The following is a 20,609-nucleotide window of genomic DNA, read 5'->3' on the forward strand; positions in this document are numbered from 1 at the left end:
GTCTCAACTCAGAGGCTCAACAGCAACAAATGAAGTAGTGCCGAACAATTCGTATTCTATTGGCTCTATGATGCTGCCTTCAATAACCCTGGTGGATAGCTAATACAAGGTGGTCGACGAGAGAGTCATAAAACAATGACAACAAACTATTGGAATAATACCTGTGCCTAAGTGAAAACGTTCCATGAGCTGAAAATCTATCCAGCCAGAAACGCTAGTTTTTGTTGTTTTTTGACAAATTTCATGAAGCACGAGTATACGTTTGCGCAATAGTTTAGCAAATTTGCTCATTTGCGAAGCAGATTTTTTATATGAAAATTAATTTTTAAATAAAGTTCAACGTATCAACATCAGGACCAGGAAGAGGAATTGTGAATTGCTGTCGCGATTTAACAAGAAAGAGTGCTATTGTCAAGTTTTTAAGTGAGTACCACTTAAAAATTTGTTCATCATAAATCGGATCGAACAGGTTTTTTAGATAATAAAATAGACTTCAAAACCTTCTGTTTTTGATCTTGAGAAATTTTGACAAAAAGCATCTTTTAACCTCAAGTTTTTTGTTTTTCTTGAAGAAGGAAATACATTGTAAATAAGACTTAAAAGCGGTTGAATGAGAGTGTCAAAAATAGTACGGGTTTCGAACAAAAGTATTGACAATTTTTGAATAACAACAGATTTCTCAAAAAACACGGGTGGCGCGACATTCCTCAAAAACGCTGTCACTGGAACCGTTTACGGGATCAAATGATTTGAAAGTTATGTTTCACACTTTGAGCTCTTGTCACTACTTCATAGGTGGCAAAGAAATGAAATAGTAAATGGCTCCGAGACCAAAATTGATGAGCTGCAGCAAAAGTCGGCTATTGATTTCTATCGTACACGTTTGGAGGACACTAGATAGAGCTATGATGAGACCGTAAAAGCTTTCAGACAACATTTTAATGAGAAACAAGTGGTGTTCCGGTGGAGGCTGGGTAGGAAACTTGAGCAGCCGGCTGAAAAAAAGACATTTTGTTTTGTTGTTTGCAGACGGCAACCCTCAAACCGTACCAACAAGATCCTATTGAGATAAGAGAACATTATAAATTGAGGTGACTCCTCGAGGGCATTGAAAATTGTCAGGTGGGACTCCACCTGAGAAAGAATTTAGGCAACGCGAATGGGACTTTAGACAAAGCTTTAGAAAGAGCCTTAGCTATAGAAGACTTTGAGAGAGTTAAGAAGGAGGACAAAGAGATGCGGGTTTCTGCCATCTATTCGAATGAAAATTCGCAATAAACTAAATTGATTAGTGATTTGGTGAGAACCTTGCTGATTAGTCAGCCTAACAGTCAAGATCATCAGAATTTCTCATCGCGTGGAGCACGGCCAAAAAAAATTTTTAGGCAGTAGTGATCGCTGTTTAAGAAAAACCTGAGATAGAAAGACAACTAACATCAGCTATAACAGAAGCAACGCTGACAACAGACGAACCAATTAAGAATTTATAGCCCGATCCCCAACACCAAGAGGCAAATTTAGAAGCCTGGTCGTCTGAGAGTCGTGCCGAGCAGTCAAAGTCAGCAGAAAAAAGTTCACCGTTACGGTTAACGAAACCATGCAACCGGAGAATGCAGGAAATGTTTCGCATCAGGGAGCCCAAATACTTTCAAATGAAATTGTCCGCGTTTAAACGAAAAATAGTTGAAGATTTTAGGGCTTAATTATCAACGGGCTACATAAAAGCATTGCTTGGCGGAAACAATCCAATGAAGGCTTGGTTTGCAAAACGAATGATCAAAGACAAAATGACAATGAATTTAATTGAAGATGGAATTATTTCTAATGTCATATATGACACACTCTATGAGCAACTGGGCAAACCTAGCCAAATCAAAATGTAAAATATAAAAATAAAAGCTGCCAACGACGGTAAAATGCCTGTAATGGGGTCAAGAGCTATCCGTGTCCAACTTAATAAATTTACTTCTGAAATAAAAGGTCGGTTTCTAGTGACCAAAATTGAGATAACGCCTTGTTTTTAGGCATGCAATTTTTATAAATTTTGATTGTTTTTTTAACTCAAGAAAAATTGAACAATTTTTACGGAAAAATTGGGAATATTTCTCAATTATTGCCATCACTGTCAATCTAGTCTTAATTGCAAAAGAGGATCATGAATTTCCACCTCATTGCAGGTTTTCTCCAAAGTCAACATCGTTGATGAAGAAGGTAAAAACAAACTCAAATCATAAACGAACCCATGAAAGCGTTCAAAGACAAATCACATTTATTAACAGCAAGATCGCTAAATGGCACAGTTGATGATGTCGTAGGGGTTCGAGTTTGAAACCCTATCTTAAACACAGGAATCAAAAGATGAATTAGATATTGCCAAACATCTAAATTTGATTTCAATGAATGTTGACTGTGAAGAAATGACAAAAAATAGCGCAATTTGCACAAAACATGAGACAAAATATTCGCGAAGTTCAAACGATATGGGATTTTCCGACCAAATTCATCATAAAACAAAATAGAAAAAAGGCATTGCGTCATTCAGACGTACAAAATACAGCAAGAGTTTTGAGCAAGAAAAGACACGAAAGATATTGCTGAAGACATTGATAGAGGTGAATTACTTGATGATGCTGCCCACTCTGTTTGGGCAGCACCCCCTTTACTGGTACCGAAAAACAGAACCCATTACCGATTTGCAGACTATCGTGGTCGAAACAAACTAACGAAACACGAGGAAAAAAATGTCTTTGAACAACCCAGATGATGATGATGATATAATTGAGATAGAATCATCCACAGATCGCGAAAATAATCCAAAATCTAAAGACAAAACTGAAGCCGAGGATGTTGTCAGCCCGTTAAAGGCTGCGATTGACTTGTCAGAGAATGAAACTAAAATCAGCGCCTGAACAGCTAAAGAAAGAAGAAAGAAAAGCATGCAAGGTTGCCGAGTGAGGTGGTGACACCTCTTCGAGGCCGCCTAAAGAGAATACTGGAAAAAAAGCAGGACGAAGAAAAATCCAAAACTGGAGAAAACGCCACAAGAAGCGAGTAGTAAAACAAAAAGTACTGACGAAAAAATTTAACATAATCACAAAGCACCCAAAAAGGCTACAGGATCTAAGAGTCAAACAGAAGCGGTACTTGAGGGGTTAAAACATTTTTTTATTAGTAAAATTAAGATTACTTCCTTAGTGAGGAAACTAAAGATATTTTGTATTAGAAACACTCAGACGCCAACAGGGGACCCAAGATGAGGTGCAATTTCGTCAGAAGCATCGAATGATGGAGCTTCACCAAGTTTGTATCTAGAAATGCTAGCCATTTTTGCTTCCCCTTCGCTTTGTTTTAAATTATACGGAGACGAGTTTTATAATGTCGTTTCAAAAAAAAAATTTTCCCTGGATCACAGTACAAGCTGTGATAACATTATTCGAGATTCAAAAACATTAAAAAGTTGTACTTTACTATATGCTGTGATTGAACCAGAGATATAATTTTGCATGTAAGAGCCGGTATATAGAGTTACATAAAATCTTACGAATTCTAAATCATTTTTACGTTTAAACGAGGGAACTTGAAGAAACATTTGTTAGAACAGAAATTTTTGTGATACGAGTTTTAAAGTCAATAGGTTGTTAGGAGAAAACAATTACGACAAAACAACTTAAAATCAGTCGAACAAAACGACTAATGTCGAGGAGCATACTCAGTGCATCATGAAAACGGATGAGCGCGAAGGCATTATGTGTTCTGAGCCTGTAGAGTAGATTTCAACAGTAGAATTCACTAGAAATGTAGCAATCAATGCAATAATTTACATCGCAACATTTTGGGGACAGCTGCTACAAAGAAACATTTCAAATTTTAAAAATTCTTAAGGTTTTCTAAAAACCAATAATTTTGAAGATGACTTTGTGAATTATGTTTTTGAAGGTAAAAGCAAGCAAACTTTTGAAATGTTGATCTCAAGCGTTATTGACAAATTTAACTTCAAACTACTGGAAGTGAGAGAAGTTTTTTTATATAAAGATTACTTCAATGTGAGATTGGGCGATTGCAATTTCAGACAAGCTTTGAATTATCTAAAATTGTTCTAAGTTCGTCAGTAACATACTTCCAGCAAGGAACTCACCTTGAAACAACAAGATGCGTTTTATATGTTCAAAGGCGTGCCAAGGTGCTAGCAACAATGAGTAAGCTTATTTTGGCAGACGTTTCTGTGTAATAAGAGGGTCAAAACTTTTATTCTATTAGATATTTGAACTCTTGTACTAACATTTTACGTAATAATTATACAACCGCTGCGTGCATCCCGCTGTACCCAAACATTGTCAAACTTTAAGACAGCAGTTATCAAAAAAATGGAGAGACACTGGACCAATTCAATGATGGAATATATCACTGGACAATGAATGCTGACTTAGATGCTAGTGATCAACACCTACATCGTTGTCTTTTCTCAACGCCAGACTTCAAAAGAGTCAAATAGCTTAATTATTTCGCCGCAATAGTAACGGAATTATCAGTCGCAAAACATCACAAGATTTGAATGAAGAATACAGTTGTTAAAGTTTTCTTCATTAGAAAAAACAGCTTCCACATGGTTAAAAGATACATTTGTTTAAAAGATAAGGATACTGCTGTGTCAGTCTTAACATTATACCTCATATTTTTTCTCGTGAAAACCTTTCCTAGTTTGTTCGTCTGTTTAAGATTAGTTGTTGCTTGAGTATCTTGGCAACAACTTTTGCGGACTCTTGACTCCATAATGTGAGCGCGTACGTATATTCAACTACTCAAATTCATTTTTTATAGCCGAGAACAAAAGTCTTGAGGTAAAAAAGAAAACTATGAATACGTCTTGAGACGAAGACCAAACAAAACAGACACAGAGAGAGAAAGAGGGAAAGAGAAAGAGAGGGAAAAAGAGAAATTGTTTTGAGTACCACACCAAAAAGAATCGTCTTGATTACCAGACCAAAAAATTGTCTTGAGACCAAAAAACGAATACGTCTTAAGTTCAAGACCAAAAAACTTAATATGATTTGTAATATGATTTGAGTCCCAGATCAAAAAAGAAACAAAGAAACTTGAGGCCAACACAAGCAAAATGGATGAAATACAGAAGCTAAAAGGGCTTTTATTCAATAAAGCAGGCAGCGAGACCCCACAAATCGTTGAATATGTATACCACATGCCCGAATTGTGAAAAATTACATTACAGATTTCTCAGTGAGTATACCGATTGGAATCCTGTCTATATCGTACCTGGATGTTGTATACGTTAGAGTTTCCTGCATCCGCTAGTTTTTGGTCTCGGGCTTAACAGACTGAATTGGAGCCGCAATCCCAGTGCGTGCAACCAAAGATGTCGAAGCGTACTCAGCCTTTACTTCAAAAACACCTTGTCGAGCTTCGACAACAATTAAACAGCAACTGTGACAAGGCCAAAAAAATGGACAAACTGAGCGTCGAATATGCGCGCTTAAGGATGTTTTAAAGGCAGCGGCAGCCGGAGAAGCCGATCAGGAGAAATCGATCAATTTTTAAAACGGGTATTGGCCGATTTTAAATTCAATGCTGCTAAGAAGAACGAAGCCGTCGAGAGACAAGGGAAGGAGCATAATCATTTACGGTCATATAGTCAGCACTAGAACATTACAACTAGCAGTCAACAAACGAATGTCGAAGAAAATATACTGTCATTGATAGGCAAAAGAATTCACAAAAAACGAGAAAGTCAAAACAGAGCCGACTGAGAAATATCTATTCGAGATTAGAAATGAAAAGATAATGAATCAACCTTCTGCGCTCTATGATATCTTGTTGGTGAAGAGGTCTGCTTCTAAAGATATCTTGTTAGTGAACAGGTCTGCTTCTAAAGAAAAAAATTAATAAAACTTATCACAAGATGAGTCTATTGACTCATTATGATGATGGTGGGGATCAAAAGATCTTGCCGAAAATTAGTCGTTCAATCCAAACTCTGTCCAATGATGCACTGCGAGATGCTTACAAAATTTTTGGGCTTGAAGATGCCAAGAGAGTTTTGAACGACGAATACTGACATATTTTATTTGATCAGTACTTTTTTTGTATTAAGACTTTTATATAAGAAAAGTTTATGAAAGTGCTGGTTGATTTTTTGAATGAGTAGGGCATTCTGTTCTTATTAAGAGAGGGGTTGTGTGAGTGTCCCACGTATATAGAAAGAGTAATAAAAAAATTTGATCTTCAATTTTCTAAATTTATTTGAAATATTAACTTAATACCTGAATTACGGCTGACACTAGGTTGACAGGTATCAAGAAAAAAAATGAGAAAATTGATCCAACATTTATCAAAAAAATTGACATTATTTTTGACCTGAATAATTTATCACGGTGATAGACCCAATATTTGGTACTGATCAAAGAAAGGATTTCATTCAGACAGTTAAAATCAATCGCACCAGACGAGTTAACCACTCTACTGAACCTTACTTGAATTTAAAAATCTTTTCTTCTGCATGACCTATTTATTATTTCATATTCTTGTTATTTTCACTTTTACCACGCTCAAATAACAAAATGTATAAGATATTGTGCCCGGGCGGCTGTTTTATCGTCATACGCATTTTTTAAGGCTTTCTCGGTCGCGATGTTAAATTTGTCGTCGAGCACTGCTAACAACATTAGACAGGAGTGCAGTTCAATGTAGAGACTGAGGAGTGGGAGTTTGAGTAGAATTTATCTCTTTTAGTAGCTTTCTTTGAGCCCGAGAATCCATCGCGTGGCCAGCTTTTGGACTCTTTCCAGTTGCTCAAAAATTGCTTTGTTTAACACCCTTGTCTGAGAGGCTTTGGTTATGATGGGCACAAAGTCCCCGGTGAAGGCCTTTATTTTTGTGTAGATTAGGCAATTCTGCAAGAGACTTCGCCTCATCTGAGACAAGGCATTCAACAATTTGCTTGCCCGGCGGGTGCAATTTTCGTAAAAGGAGAAATTAGCGTTCAATATTGCTCCAAAAAGGCGTTTCCTCATGACTGTGGTGAGTTTTTTTGTCCAAATGATCCTGATTTAGTACAATGGCTTTGAAATGATCATAATAGCCTTAGCTGTTGATCTCATCTAATGATTCAGGGAGATAGTAATTGAAAAATAAAAAGTTTTTTTGGACAAAATTGAAACGAGGACAAAATTTGTCAATGATTCTTTACTAAGATTATTTGAGGTCATTTAAATTGTCACCATGATCATTAAAACTAACAGTTATAGTTACAGTGGTAGTAGTTGTAGTAGTAGAATAGACATCAGGGCAAGCTCCTTAGGTGGTGTCCCCCTTTTGCAGACCAAGTTTTATGTTTGTCCTAGCTTTTCAAACATGTTGCAGTTTTCACATCTGCATAATAGTCACCATATGCATTTGATTGTTTCGATGTATTTCCTTTTGAGGAAGCTCACATAAATGTCAATTAGGGTGCGTTTGTCGAGTTTGTCGTAAAAGCTGGGACAGGCGTGGATAAGGCAGTTGTAGAGTCTCTTAGTTCGTGAGAGGAAGTTGTCATTGGTCTTTTGCAGCCCGGTTTTGGCTGCTGGTAGCTCGCCTCTTTGAAACTGTTTTTTTACGTCATAGGAACTTTGTAAGGTTTTCGCCACCTCGACGTTATATTTGTTCTGGAGCATGGCTGGCAGCATGCGGACATCAAGCATTTCAAGGTAGAGACTGAGCGTTAATAGTTTCAGTTGTATTGATCTCTTTTAGTAACCTTGTCGTGACCAGAATTTGACAGAGTGGCCAATGTTTGTACTCCTTCTAATTGCTCAGAGTTTGCTTTGTTTGGCATAAATGTTTGAGAAGCGTAGGTTACGATGGGCACTACGTAGCGGGTGTAAGCATTAAGTTTTGTGTTGATTGAGCAGTTCTGCGATAGACTTCGCCTGATCTCAAACAGAGAATCCACTAATTTGCTTCCCCGGAGGGGGCAGTTTCGGTACCAGGAGCGGTTACACTTCACTATCACTCCTAAGTCACTTTGACTCTTGACCCTGTTGAGTCGTATTTTAATTATGTTAGCTTGCAGGTTTCCTCTGACAATGAGAAATGTTGATTTCTTGATGTTTGCCAGCATTTCTTTGAGTTGAGCTGGTTCTCTATGCTGTTTGCTGCGTTGTTCAGTTGATCCTGCTTCTTTATAGGGGCTTTGAAATCATCAGCGTAGCCTTAGGTGCTGACCTCATCTAATGATTCAAGGAGGTCGTTAATGAAAATCCAGAAGAAAAGGGTCCCAGAATGGACACATGTAGGACGCCACTTTTTACTGGTTTCAAGGACCATCTCCTATCTTCATTGCGAACATATTGCTGTATGATTGTCAAATCTAATTGGAGCAGAAGAATCTTTTCTCCAATGCCGAAATTTCTATTTTTTTTAAACAAAATATTGTGCGGAACAGTGTCAAAAGCTTTGGCGAAATCGAGATATAAGACTGCTTGTTGGTCTGTGTCTAAGTTGTCATAGTGGTGTGGATCTGATCAAGAACGAACAGAAGTTAGACGCTCGCTGACCTATGTTTTCGTATTCCGAATGGGCTTTCGTGTAGTGTACCCTTGGTGTGTTCATAGATGGCCTTAAGGCAACAGAGTAAATTTGTGGGTCTGTAGCAGCACACATCTGCGTTTTTGCCCTCTGTGAACATTGGTGCTACTTGGGAGTCTTCCAGTTGTCATGAAAAGTACCTTATTTCAGGCATGTATGGATGATTAAGATGAGCGAAGTGCTGAGCGTTTCAAGGCATGATTTAATTATCCGATTTCCAATATTCCAATTTGTTAACGGCAAATTGTTTCAAAATGTTGTTATCCTGACTATGATCTATAGTTAATCGATTCGCGTTTCCCGGTGCAAGAGAGATAACTGGGTTCATTTGGAATTTCCCAAAAACCCTGATGAAGCCATTGAGAAGTTAGCACTTCTTGTTGTTTTTTTTGAAGTACTAAAGCCGCATCTCACCGTCAGGGAATAGTTGGGGCTTTGCAAAAACATTTCAGATACTTTTTAATCCGACTAAAGAATCTCCCTCAAAGACTTTAGCCTCAAATTGTGCGAGGTCTGCTTCGGACGACTTCGGGATTTTTATTTCAAGCTTCTTTATCTTCAGCAGCTTCGCCAGGCTTCGATTTGGCTTGCGCTTTATTTTTTTCAATTTCTTGATGAGGTGTGACTTGGGCCCAGTGATCCAAAAACGGAGTTTCGATCGATGCGAGGTTACTCTTGGGACAAGTTTGTCTACATTTCCCCATGTGCAACCTGACCATTGCTCAACAAGTTTGTTTACACTGTTTACAATGGCTTTGAGTACTCTACTTGTAGACATTCAAGTGCATATTGGTTTTTAATGGCTATCAGTACTCCTCCTTGATTGATTTCTGAGCGTCTGTGACAGTCCTGTTGTTTATGTATACATTGTAGTTCTCCAGGAAGATTGAGACAACCGTGCCATTCTCCGTCAACCAGGTCTCAGAGAAACAGGGGATATGTTTGAGTTAAAGTTGCTGTTCGACAAATCTATTTTTCAATTGAGGTCTGCAAGTCTTCGGTTTTGTTAAAATTCAGCATTTTCAGTTTCTTTACTCAAAAGTTTTCTGGTTTGTGCTCGACCGACCCGTTTCAAATAGTTTTCCTACCTCACTATCTTTCAGAGAGATCCATTGTTTTCCTTGTAACACTTCAAGCATCAACTTTCTCCGACGAATAGCGCTCGAGTCAAAGGCCTGATCAATTAGGTTTCTTCGTTTTTTGAGACAATTGTTTTCAACTTCATTATCTTCTTTCGACAGGTAGGGACTGATGAATACTTTGAGTTCTTCGCATTCTTTCATTTTTACGGCTGATTTGAGAATGAAGCTCATGCACAGGACTTATTCAATATTAATGAGCAGTGTTCGAGATCCTTTGTGAGCGTTGAATTTTCCAAATTCAACAGCTTTCGTCAATTTTCCTCAATTTTCAGGTGTTCGAGGATTTTGTCGATAGCCGCAAGGTCTTCGTGGGTTCTTGCAAGGTTAGTTTCTACCTTACTCTAAGGAATTCTATAAATGCAGATTCCTAGGGCTGCCTTGGGGATCGCTTCGTTTTGGTTTTCAGTCGTTGCAGATGTGGAGTAGGTTTTCATCCAGTGTGATATGTACTTTTGTATCTTCTTCGGCGAACATTGTGCATTCTGGAGCGAGGCGCATGATCTTCTTACATGCAAAACATGAAAATGGGCCCCTTAATCTTCTTGCTGCAAGAAATACTTGTGTCGCGTAAATTGGTTCTGATGATCATTCTCGAATGTTATGTTTAATTCAGGGGATTGGCTAGAATGACTCGGGGAATAGGATATTTCAGATTTTTGGATATCACTCCAGCCTTTTCACAAATACTTATTGACGACCTAGGAGAATGTAACGTAGTGCAAGTCTATCAACGTAGTTATTAATTGAATATCAATCCTAAAATACCTAATGTCAACCTTTCGGCTAGAAAAATCAGCTGATAGTTAACTCTCTCCTAAGCATGGATTGCAGATGCACGTGGGGTTAACCTTCCCGCCACAGGTGATGAACTGAATTTCCTCACAGACTTTTACCAAGTAATATTTTTCTCTCATGGTGTCAGTTTTGATCAGGCGCTTAAGGTTTATCAGTCCGTCCAGCGTGAGAAGTACAGCGTCGCTTGAGACGTCTGTTTTTGCCGATGTGGTGAACAACTCACTTGAACTTCCAGCCAAAGCTGAATTTTAGAAGGATTGTGTTGACCTGCTTAGTTCTCTCCGGCTTCAGGTGGCGCTGTGGGAAGACCACAACAAACACTTCTTCGACTAGAGCAGCAGTCACGTTTGCTAGTACTTTCGGATCTTCGGCATTGTGTTTGGATGTTCGATCAGCTGCAGTAGCGCCTCTGTTGAAGCCCTTGTTCGAACCGAAAATGGAATGACTGTTTACTTCGTGACTGGAGGTAGGAAGTAGTAGCTATTCCTTATTCTACCTCCTGGGAGAAAAAACACGATTCTTCAATTCTATGATTTCTAAATTTTGTGTGTGTTTGTAGAATTCTGGCTTCTTTTGCTGGACTTGACATTCTGAGATGAGAAGACACCTGCTGTCGGCTTTCCTCGGGGTGTTGAATCTCATTTACCACTTCAATACCTAATGTCAAATCAGTAGTAAATGATCTTGATCAGTGATAAATTGTAGCCTCACCAATGCTACCCTAGACTTCAGTTTATCTGAAGTTCACTATTTATTAAGTGGCATAGCAAATTATTAATTGGATGCAAACTCTTCTTTATGTATCATTGTGCATTTCCGTTATTGTTTGGGGCTTTTCATTCGCTAGATTTCGATTATCAATCTCCTTGAGAACACTGAAGGTCTCTTTGGCCTGAAGCTCGGTATCAGCATTCACCTAGGAAACAATGATAGTGCACTGAGACATATTTAATTGGATGCAAATTTTTATATTTCATCATAATAAAACGATTGCAAAATCTGATATGGGAAAAAACTTGGCGATGCTCTAAGACTGACGGGCTTCTCAAGGTTTATTTTGTCACGGATACCGTCATTGTATGGCCAAAACAGGATCTGAACACTTAAGAACTAATTTATTAAATAGCAGACGCCCTGGTATAGGTACAAACTTGTGAAAAATACCCGACAGAAAAAAACTATAAGGAGACAAAACTCGACCCACTTGAGCTATGAATAGATTTCAGCTGGACTTTTAAAATTTCTGGACTTTAGCTCGACTCTTTTTTTTCGCAAAAGACTTTAGCTGGAACCGAATTTATACAAAAGACGGCTTGACCCAAATGTGGGCTGAACTTAAGCTCTACACAATATTTACGAACAAAGTCGAGTTAAAGTCTTTTCATTATTGGTCCATCATTGGTCTTTTCATATTCTGCTCTTTTGCCATCAAAATGGTCCGTGCAATATTGCATAAAACGTAGTCAGCTTTTATACTCCTTCATTTATTAAGATTCAGACGAACCACAAATCCTTCAAAACCTGCAGTATGACATGGAAGGGAAAACAAACTGAATAACAAACTACTATTGGGAAGTTTTGAAAATGGGGTCTTTTCCATTTTCCCCCAAACGATAATATATACCCGCATTGTTGTTTGTTTACCAGAAGAGGGCTATAGGTTATGGAACCTCTAAGCTGGAGTGGGGGTTGCGTATAAGCGAAAAGGCCAAGCAACTCTTAAATTCCGCAAACAATTGAAAACAAATGTAAATAAGAAATGCCCCTCCCCAATTTTAAAGGAAAAAAATTAAGAAAAGCCCCTCCCACACCTTTGCGTTCCCGATGTTCTAACTGTCCGCCACTCTTTTCTTTTTGCGAACGACTTTAAAATCCTAACCATCGGTAAATCAAACGCAGAAGTCCAAACTGATATAAAGAGAATAGGGAAATGGTCAAATGAAAAAAAATGAAACTAGCAGTCAACAAATGTCATTTACTCAACTTTCGAGGGACACGCTCATGTCTACCATTAAACGGACAACCACTAAGGGAGCCTGGGAAAGTGAAAGGCCTTGGAGTCTACTTTGCGGACACGCTAAACTGGAGTACGCAAATCGAGCATCGAATCGAGAAAGCAAATAAAGTGTTCCACTGCTTGAGGAGAAACGTTGCCTTCAACTATAAATTCTCAGTGAGACTAGGACTATACAAATCAGTCATACTACCCGTTTTGCTCTACGGGCTGAATTGCGCGTGCCAATTTGGAACAGGTCAACGGATGCTCGAAAATTTTCAAAGGCGGGTACTGAAATTGGTGTGCGGACCCCACCGTGGTGAACACAAAGCTCAGTTGAGACTGCTGAATGTCCCACCTCTACCACTCCTCATTCAATTGAATGATCTTCTTCTCTTTCGAAACTTTACCAGGGGATTTATGAGCACAAAATCAACCTACCGTTCAATCATGGAACAACAGAGGGCAAGTAACACTGAAATTAAATGAAACACAAACTCAGCGATGAAGGACTGAATTTGTCTGCAGAACAGCCAGAGTAGTGAACAGAATACATGAGAAAGTCGACTTTAATTGCGAAGTTGGACTAAAGAGCAGAATCATCAATCTTATGCGCTGGCACGTGGAAAATCGATTTTCCGAAAACAACGTCTGCACGTGGGAGCTATGCCGCGACTGTGGGAGTTCCAGAAACAACTGGACAAATTTCTGAACAGAGCTGGGGCACAGGCCCCTCCAGGCCAACTGGGAATCCAAAACAACAACAACAAACAATACTGGGTGAACATTGGCTGGTCCGGCGCCCTCCCATCACTACGTCTTCATAAAGCATTTTGTATTATTCAAATATATCAATAAAATGATTGTATATATTAACATCAGCTGAGGAAGTAAAATAAAAGACAGAGCATTAGAAAACAAACAACTAATGACAAAATTAGAGGAGTCAAACTAGCGGCCTCCCTTCTTCAACCACGGCTTCCATGGAAGCAGCAGCAATTTCGCGCCGCCTAGGCGTCCTTGACCCGCGAATGAAGAAGATGAAACTCCTCAAGAGAGCAAAGCTAAATTCTGTCCTTGGATATGATATCTGGGTAGCTGTCTTTTTTTGCGCAGAGAGCTTTGATGCCAGTTGTTTCAGCGCTTTTGAAGCTGATGGGCGAGCTCCACCAGTGCATACGAAGACAAGCCCAAAAATGTTGCTTTCTCAATCTCTTTCAACCATGTTGCTTTCTCTCAACCAGTTATTATTTGTTCTTACTTGTTCTTTTTGATAGATTCATGATACTTGTAGGCTTCGCTACTGCTTTCAGGGCAACTTTTTTGTCAGCGGGTTGAAAACTTTAACATCAAAATTGGTTTTGTTGAACCTCGATTCCCAGAGTCCGATAGGCTTGATATCTAATCTTGCATCATCATCAGTTGTCGTTGATTTAAGAGCAAAGGTTTCCCCTTGCAACGGCTGATGATGAGGTTCGATCTCGACATCATGATAGACATCACCTAACAAGTTCGCAATGGAATCGCGGAACTCACTCATTATGTCTCATTTTCGTGTTTCCTCCTTTTGGACCGGGGAGGGCATGTACAAGTGAAGTTTTCATTGCACGCGCATAGTGATGGCATCTTCACTTGGTCCCAGCCATGATCTGTTGTTGCTTTAGTTCGGCTTCGGGCAAAGATAAGGATAAGGGACTTGATAAGGATTAGGAAACAATTGGAAAGTGAATATGGTTTAAAAAAGGATCAGGTTAATCGGAGTTTTGGAAGTTCCACAAATCACTCTGAGTTTTCACCAGGAGGACATCATGAGCAGATGTATCTAATTGTTTTTGTTTTGAATGGAAGGTTAACTTGCAATTCGACTTGCCTGTTGCTGTTGTTAGTTGTTGGTATTATTTTCACGTTTAATTTGAGGCATAAATGTCTTCCTGATGACGTGCTATACCAAGTAGTAGTGTTCAATGTCTTCAACTGGAGAGAGTGAGGAGCTCATCGAAGCCTTGGAGGCATCGACTTCCTCTTCGACGGAATCGGCCCAAGACGTGGGTTCGGAAGCGACACCTACAGAGGGCAATGAAGAAGAAAGAACCAAATCTTTAGATAAATCAAAATTATGTTCCATTGCCGCCCAGCTTGAAGCTGAACTGGAAGCTTTCCATTTTGTTCTCTCTTCGCTAAAGGTAATTATTCCAAATACTTTCCTTTTGACTGAAAGAAATAAAATCAAGATAAATCATGCGATATTCATGTAGCAATACGAGTTCAATAACTTTATTTTAGAAGGACAATTTGAGGAAGCACAAAGTTTTGTTGCAATATGGACAACTGAATGCTACGGATCCCTTTTCGGCGCTTCATAGAGACACTCAGTTGCTCTCCAGCAATAACGGTAATAGTAAGTCTAATAAATCCCGGTCTGGTGGTCGAAACCAGGACGCAATCAATGGTGCTGCCTCAGATGCAAATACTTCTAAAGCGTCAAACGCTTCTGCTTCGTGTCAAGAGTCGTGCCTTCGTCAAGCCACTGTGGTCACTCATCAACCACTTCTCTTTGTGGAAGAACTAGTCAAAACTCATAAAAGAAACCTCAACAGATTAGGAGTGCAGATTCTTCACCTGGAGAGAAGATATCACAAGGTTTGTCTTTCATCCTTTTGTTTTCAGCAAGTAATTGAACTGACCTGTGTGCTTTATGTCAGTTGACAGATAATGTGAATTGCTCAGATTCCCAACAAAATGTGTTTACGAATCGAATGCATAGAATCCGCGGATGCCATTGGCTAAATTTTTCCCTGTCACAATGGAGCTTTTTTGGTTTAAGTGGGGTCAAGTTTTTGTAAGCAATGGTGTTAATATCAAGAAGATGAAATTAATATGAAGGATATTTCAGGCCCTCACTGACCTCGAGGAAGAGAAGCGGAAACACGGCGTTGACCAGGCAGTCGGTGAAGAGGTTGCTTTCCATCTCGAGAAAGAGAGGGACAAATTGGGTGCTAAGGTACGAATTGATCCAAATTGTAGATTAAAGGTAGCTAGAGTATATAAAAGTTTGCGTTTTTGACGCAATGTTTGGACTTCGTCTTTAATTGATCTCAAACTAAGTTGTAACAATTCATTGGATGCGGTTGTTTTTTTAATTCATTTCTTGCTTGATTGTTGTTGTCTCGCAGATTTGAATTTTTGTCCAAGAAACAGGATAAAGTTTTTGTCCATTTTTAAAATTAAGGCTGAAAATTTGAATTTATTCGGCCTTTTTATTGTTTGTGAAGTTTCGGAAATAAACGAAGCAGTTCTGTCGAATTTGTCGGAAGTCAAGGAAGGTCTAACTCAGACCTTGATCATCAAAAGATGAATGGAAATATTCATTCGTAGTAAAAGCTGAAATAGCTAAATCAAGAAAAGATGTCACGTCACTCGAAGAAACAAGACGACGAGTTCAAGAAATAAAAGCTAACGTCGGAGGCAGGAATTGAATAAGCTCGAGGCTGTGCTTGAGTTCCTCGAGGACAGGCCAAACTTTGAGAATCGTTGTCGGCTTGGAAACATGAACGTCCTAGAACAATCCTGGTTACCCAAAATAGTATATGGGATGCTCAAAAAATCTAAGCAAAGTCGAAAGCTTTGCAGAAGTTTGTGGCCTGGAAAGTATCTCTCACCAAGGCTGAATGCCAAGGCTCAGGATATGGGAAGACAAATTCTCAAAAAAAAAACGACCTGAACAAACCTGAACTCGCCGTGACACCGAGTCGTGTCAAGATATCCAATCTAAAACTTCGTCGATGAGGTAGAAGTGAAGGATCCCCAGCTGTGAATAAGCTCGAATGTCGAATTTTTAGTTACATTGTTAAAGGTCTCATGAAAACCGATAAAGAGAATATGCGGAATTGTTTAATGGGATACATTTGACAACCTGGGTTGATGAAACCCGGCTTGACAATAGCTTGACCGCAATCAATATGAAGTCACGTTCACTAAGAGTGTCAACGAAGCGTTGCTGTTCTGCTGCAGTTCGTGTCTCTTCCCAGAACTCGTCATTGTTCTTTTTGTTTATAATCCTCCACGCGCTTCAAGTTATCTTTGGCCGTCAACTCTTTTTGCTCCTTTGAGTGCGCTTTTGTTTGCCCCTGGTACCAATTTTCTTGGCTGGTGACATTAAGTTTTCAACAGTCAGGTGAGATGAAATTTTGAGCGTCAATCCAAACGAGGAAGATAAACAGTCATATGTTTTATAAACAGGTCATCGTGTCTGTCAACGAATTTCATTCCCCATCCTGAATGAATTCCAATGTTGAGTCATGAGCCGCTTCTGCTGCTTCACATATCATCAGGTTTCCACAGACGGACGCCTTGGAGTCTATTCAATTTCAGGAAGATGGACTAAGCTGGTCTTTTGAATTCGATGGCAAAAGACCCATTCATTTCATATGCTGCACAAACCCTGAGGGGACCGAAATTGGAACCCTCCGTACTCAAGAAAACTACTCGATTGCCATAGCATCATTGAATTACTCAGAAAACGTCCAATGCCCGTCCAAGTGGCTGAGGACACATGAATCTCTGGCTGAAAGTGGCGCAATAGTTGAGGAGCGGAAAGACAAAATGGCAATTTTTATGCCTCAGATGAGCGCCTATCCCTGGAAGACCTAGCCGACTATCAGGATGTTTTTCCTGGTCGTTCAACAGAAAGTTTTTAAACATCTGAAGCGAGTCAATGGGTTAGCAAAGCTACCGCCTCTTGTGAAGATGGCAGATCATAACGACATCCGAAAAAGCTAATATGTTCAACGACTACTTTATCTCGGTGTACAATCCTCGGAAAACTGAAGAAACCGAGAGTCGAACTGATTCGTCGATGTCTGATTTTGACGAGTCCAGAGAAAATTACTCAGGCGACAGGTCCTAATCACATTTCCGCATGTTTCTCCGAAGATGTTCCCAAGGGTTAAGGAAGTCCATGTCTTCCATATTAAGGAAGGCAAAAGAAACTCGCTACTTTCCGTCAAGTCGGAAAGTCTGAACCTCTGCATAAAGATACTGCCGAAGACAGCGTACCCAACTATCATCCGATCGCTTTGTTGTGGTGTACCAACAAAGTCTTAGTCAAATGCGTTCTAGAGCCAAGTTTGTCGATGTGTCAATTTGGTTGTCGAGGACGATCGTCTGTTCTCCAAATTGAGAAAAGCTTTGGATAAAGTGGATCATTCCATTCTTATCTCCTAGCTTCATGCACAAGGCGTATGTGCGAGATTGCTGAAAATTATCAGAAGCTGTTTGTCAGGCCAGAGACAATTTGAGCATACTGAAGACGTTCAATCAGGAAAATCACTAGCGGAGTGCCTCAATTTTCCAGATTAGGGCCACTTTTCCTCCTTGCATATATTAATGTCCTTACTTATGGCTGCTGACAGCAAGATTCTTGCTAGCGGAGTGATCCTTCAGCGATTCTTAACGAGTCTGGAATTTTGGTCCTCACAAAACAAAATGACAGTTGACCCAAAGAAGACCAAGATCGTGGTTTTTTCCTGGACTGTAACCGGCGTACTTTTTTTACTTTTTTGTCAATGAGAAGTCAAATTAGACTGGAGTCATGCTGAAGTAGTAAAAGGAGCAGGGTTTGAGGAGCTATTTTTTCAAGCTACCTTTAAATTGGAGTGATCAGTTGGTGTTTGGACATATTTTCAGTTTTTTGGATGAATTATTTTTCACGTGCTTCAATTTGACTGTTTTCAGCGTTTCTTCTCTAGAGTGCTATTATGTTAAATACGGGCTCTAGTGGTAATTACCCGAATTCATCAATGGACAGCTCTAGTTTTTATGACAAACTATTTGTAATCATAAAATATTAGTGCTTGTTTGATCTTTGCCCCCTTATTATGTATTAATGATGTCCTATCACTTAGTATCATTTTTGACAGGTCTTAGTGGCTGCTAATCAGACGTAACCGAACCTAATGAATGGTGTAATTGAATAGAGAGAGGTTTTCATGACCTTGACACTATTTGTTCTAAAAAAATTAGTGAGTTTTTAATTTTTGCGTGTATTGGTTTAACTTTTTGTTTTTGTTTGAACTGTTTGTTGCCTTATCATTTAACCGTGTTAGTGACAGGTCTCATAGTTTCTTAATAGAGTTTATCGATTTAATTTTTCGTGCTATCTTTTGCTCTGACTTTGACACGATTTGCATGTATTTTTGTACTTATTGCTGTCTTATCACTTATTCTGTTATCGGCGACTTTGTTTACTGTAAACTTTCAAAAAAAAACTATAAGTCATTTTAGTTTTTACAAAAATTGGTTGTTTTTGTTCTCTTATTATCTAGTCTAATTTATAACAAGTTTCAATGGATGCTCTTCAGCAATAAATGCATCTCATCAACTGCCTGAAATCATAGGAATCGATTTTTGATTTTGACAATTTTATAAATTGAATGATTTTTTAGTTTTGCTTTTTTGTTGCTTCTTTTATGGCTTTGTGGGCGTCTAAAAAAACAGTTCTCATTGAACTTCTGGCGTGGCTTCATTTTAGTCAATTTAGCTTCGTCAATTGTTAACTAACTTCTCATTGACTGACATACCGTCAATGTATTCGAGTTGGTTAAGTGAATTTGTATCGTGCCCTCATTTTTAATAGCGGCACAGCGATAGCTGGGGCTATTATTGGCCTTCTCTTGGTTTTTTTTATTTTGTCGTCAAGATTTTGTTACGACCATATGACGTCACAGCCACTTTTTGTTCATGCAATTTCCAGTGAATTGCGTGCGGGACATCATTTTTCGCTCTCAGTGGAGCGGGTTTTTCTGTTCATTCCCGTGATTAAATTTTTGGTCAAACTTAACTCTCTCAAAAATGACTTCCTCTCTTTGAAATTGACTTTTATTTACATTAATTCAAAGAGATAAGGTCAAATGGGTGTTTGTCATTCTAAATGAAGGTTATTTGAGAGCCGCTAATAGAGGCAGCAAAAACCTATACAGATTTTTAATCAAAAAAGTAACATATCAGCCTTCAATGAAAAGATGATTTTTTTTTGTGTTTTTACTGGTTTTTTTTACTGCAGATCTACGAAGCTATTGCGGCTAGTTTGTGGCAATCTGCCAGCTATGTTCTATTGTCTTTTTCTAAGCGAAAAACTATTCCCAGTTTTTTACATGCCCCTCTCCGTTTTTGTTTGGAAAACTTGGTATTCAACACGATTATCCTGAAAGTATGCGGTTTTTGTTTTTCTGTAGTTTTGTAATAATGTTTTTTTATTCGTCTTGGTCATTCGGTCTGTTGGTCACATACTGGAGTTTTTAGTTATTCAGTCGCGAGTTTCTGACTTACCGTACTCACTGTTTCAACTGAATGGATTTAAACTGCTCATTGAATTACGCAGTATAGTGAATACTGTCAAGGTCAAAAGGGCGACATCAAAAGAAACGGGATAAACCGATAATGCCGGGACCCTGAGTCATAATGCAGTGGGTAATCATTTTTTGAGAGGTTTTTAGCTGTTGTTGTTATTAAGCTTAATAGATTCCAGTTTAGAAGCTGAATTAAGTAATCTTTAGTAGCTATCTGAAACAAAATTACAATACTTTGGACACTAGAAATTCTGTAAATTTGTATTTTTCTTTTTCTGTTGCGATACCGATGTGCATCAAGCGCGTCAACGGCGGCTATTTTCCGGCAATCTACCGGTTATGTTTTTTCTCTAAACACTAGATCTTGGAAAACAGAATTTTCTAATTTTTTCTACATTCTGTTCTTTTTTTTTGCTGATATAGCTTCATGGTTTTTTCCTGTTTTTTTATATTGCTGCTTAAATATCAATTGTCAGGCCATCCGTTAATGAAGTTCCTTGGATTGTGATTTAGAATATGTCCTGCTACTTTTTTTGTTCCTTCGAGCTATTAAGTTTTTGGTCACCTAACTGCTCACTTTCAAGATGACTTTTTCAAGGAGAGTAGGTCCGTTAAGTGAGTTTGTCCTTCTTAATGAAGGTTATCCGAGAACAGTTAATAGAAGCAGCAATAAGTTATTCTGTTTGTTAGTCATTTTTATCAGCAATTAATAAAGAAGGGAAATTCTGTTTTCGGTTTGTTTGCTTATTA

At 38.7% G+C, this 20,609-nt stretch overlaps 1 protein-coding gene across 2 annotated transcripts in view; it reads left to right on the plus strand.

The window, feature by feature from the left end:
• Nucleotides 1-10,449: 10,449 nt before the first annotated feature.
• The window catches only part of LOC142353541 (uncharacterized), a 51,074-nt gene continuing 40,914 nt past the window's right edge, over nt 10,450-20,609 (plus strand). The window contains exons 1-5 of one of the 2 annotated variants that reach the window (XM_075405803.1): nt 10,450-10,983; nt 14,431-14,696; nt 14,797-14,905; nt 14,975-15,153; nt 15,407-15,514. In XM_075405803.1, coding sequence (XP_075261918.1) covers nt 14,478-14,696; nt 14,797-14,905; nt 14,975-15,153; nt 15,407-15,514 — 615 coding nt within the window. In that variant the 5' untranslated portion in view covers nt 10,450-10,983; nt 14,431-14,477. Of the gene's footprint in view, nt 10,984-14,430; nt 14,697-14,796; nt 15,154-15,406; nt 15,515-20,609 lie in introns of both variants that reach the window. The other variant, XM_075405802.1, reaches the window with a different exon arrangement.

The sequence above is a fragment of the Convolutriloba macropyga genome, chromosome 14 (genome assembly GCF_964194025.1).
Source record: "Convolutriloba macropyga chromosome 14, txConMacr16.3, whole genome shotgun sequence".
Lineage (NCBI taxonomy): Eukaryota > Metazoa > Xenacoelomorpha > Acoela > Convolutidae > Convolutriloba > Convolutriloba macropyga.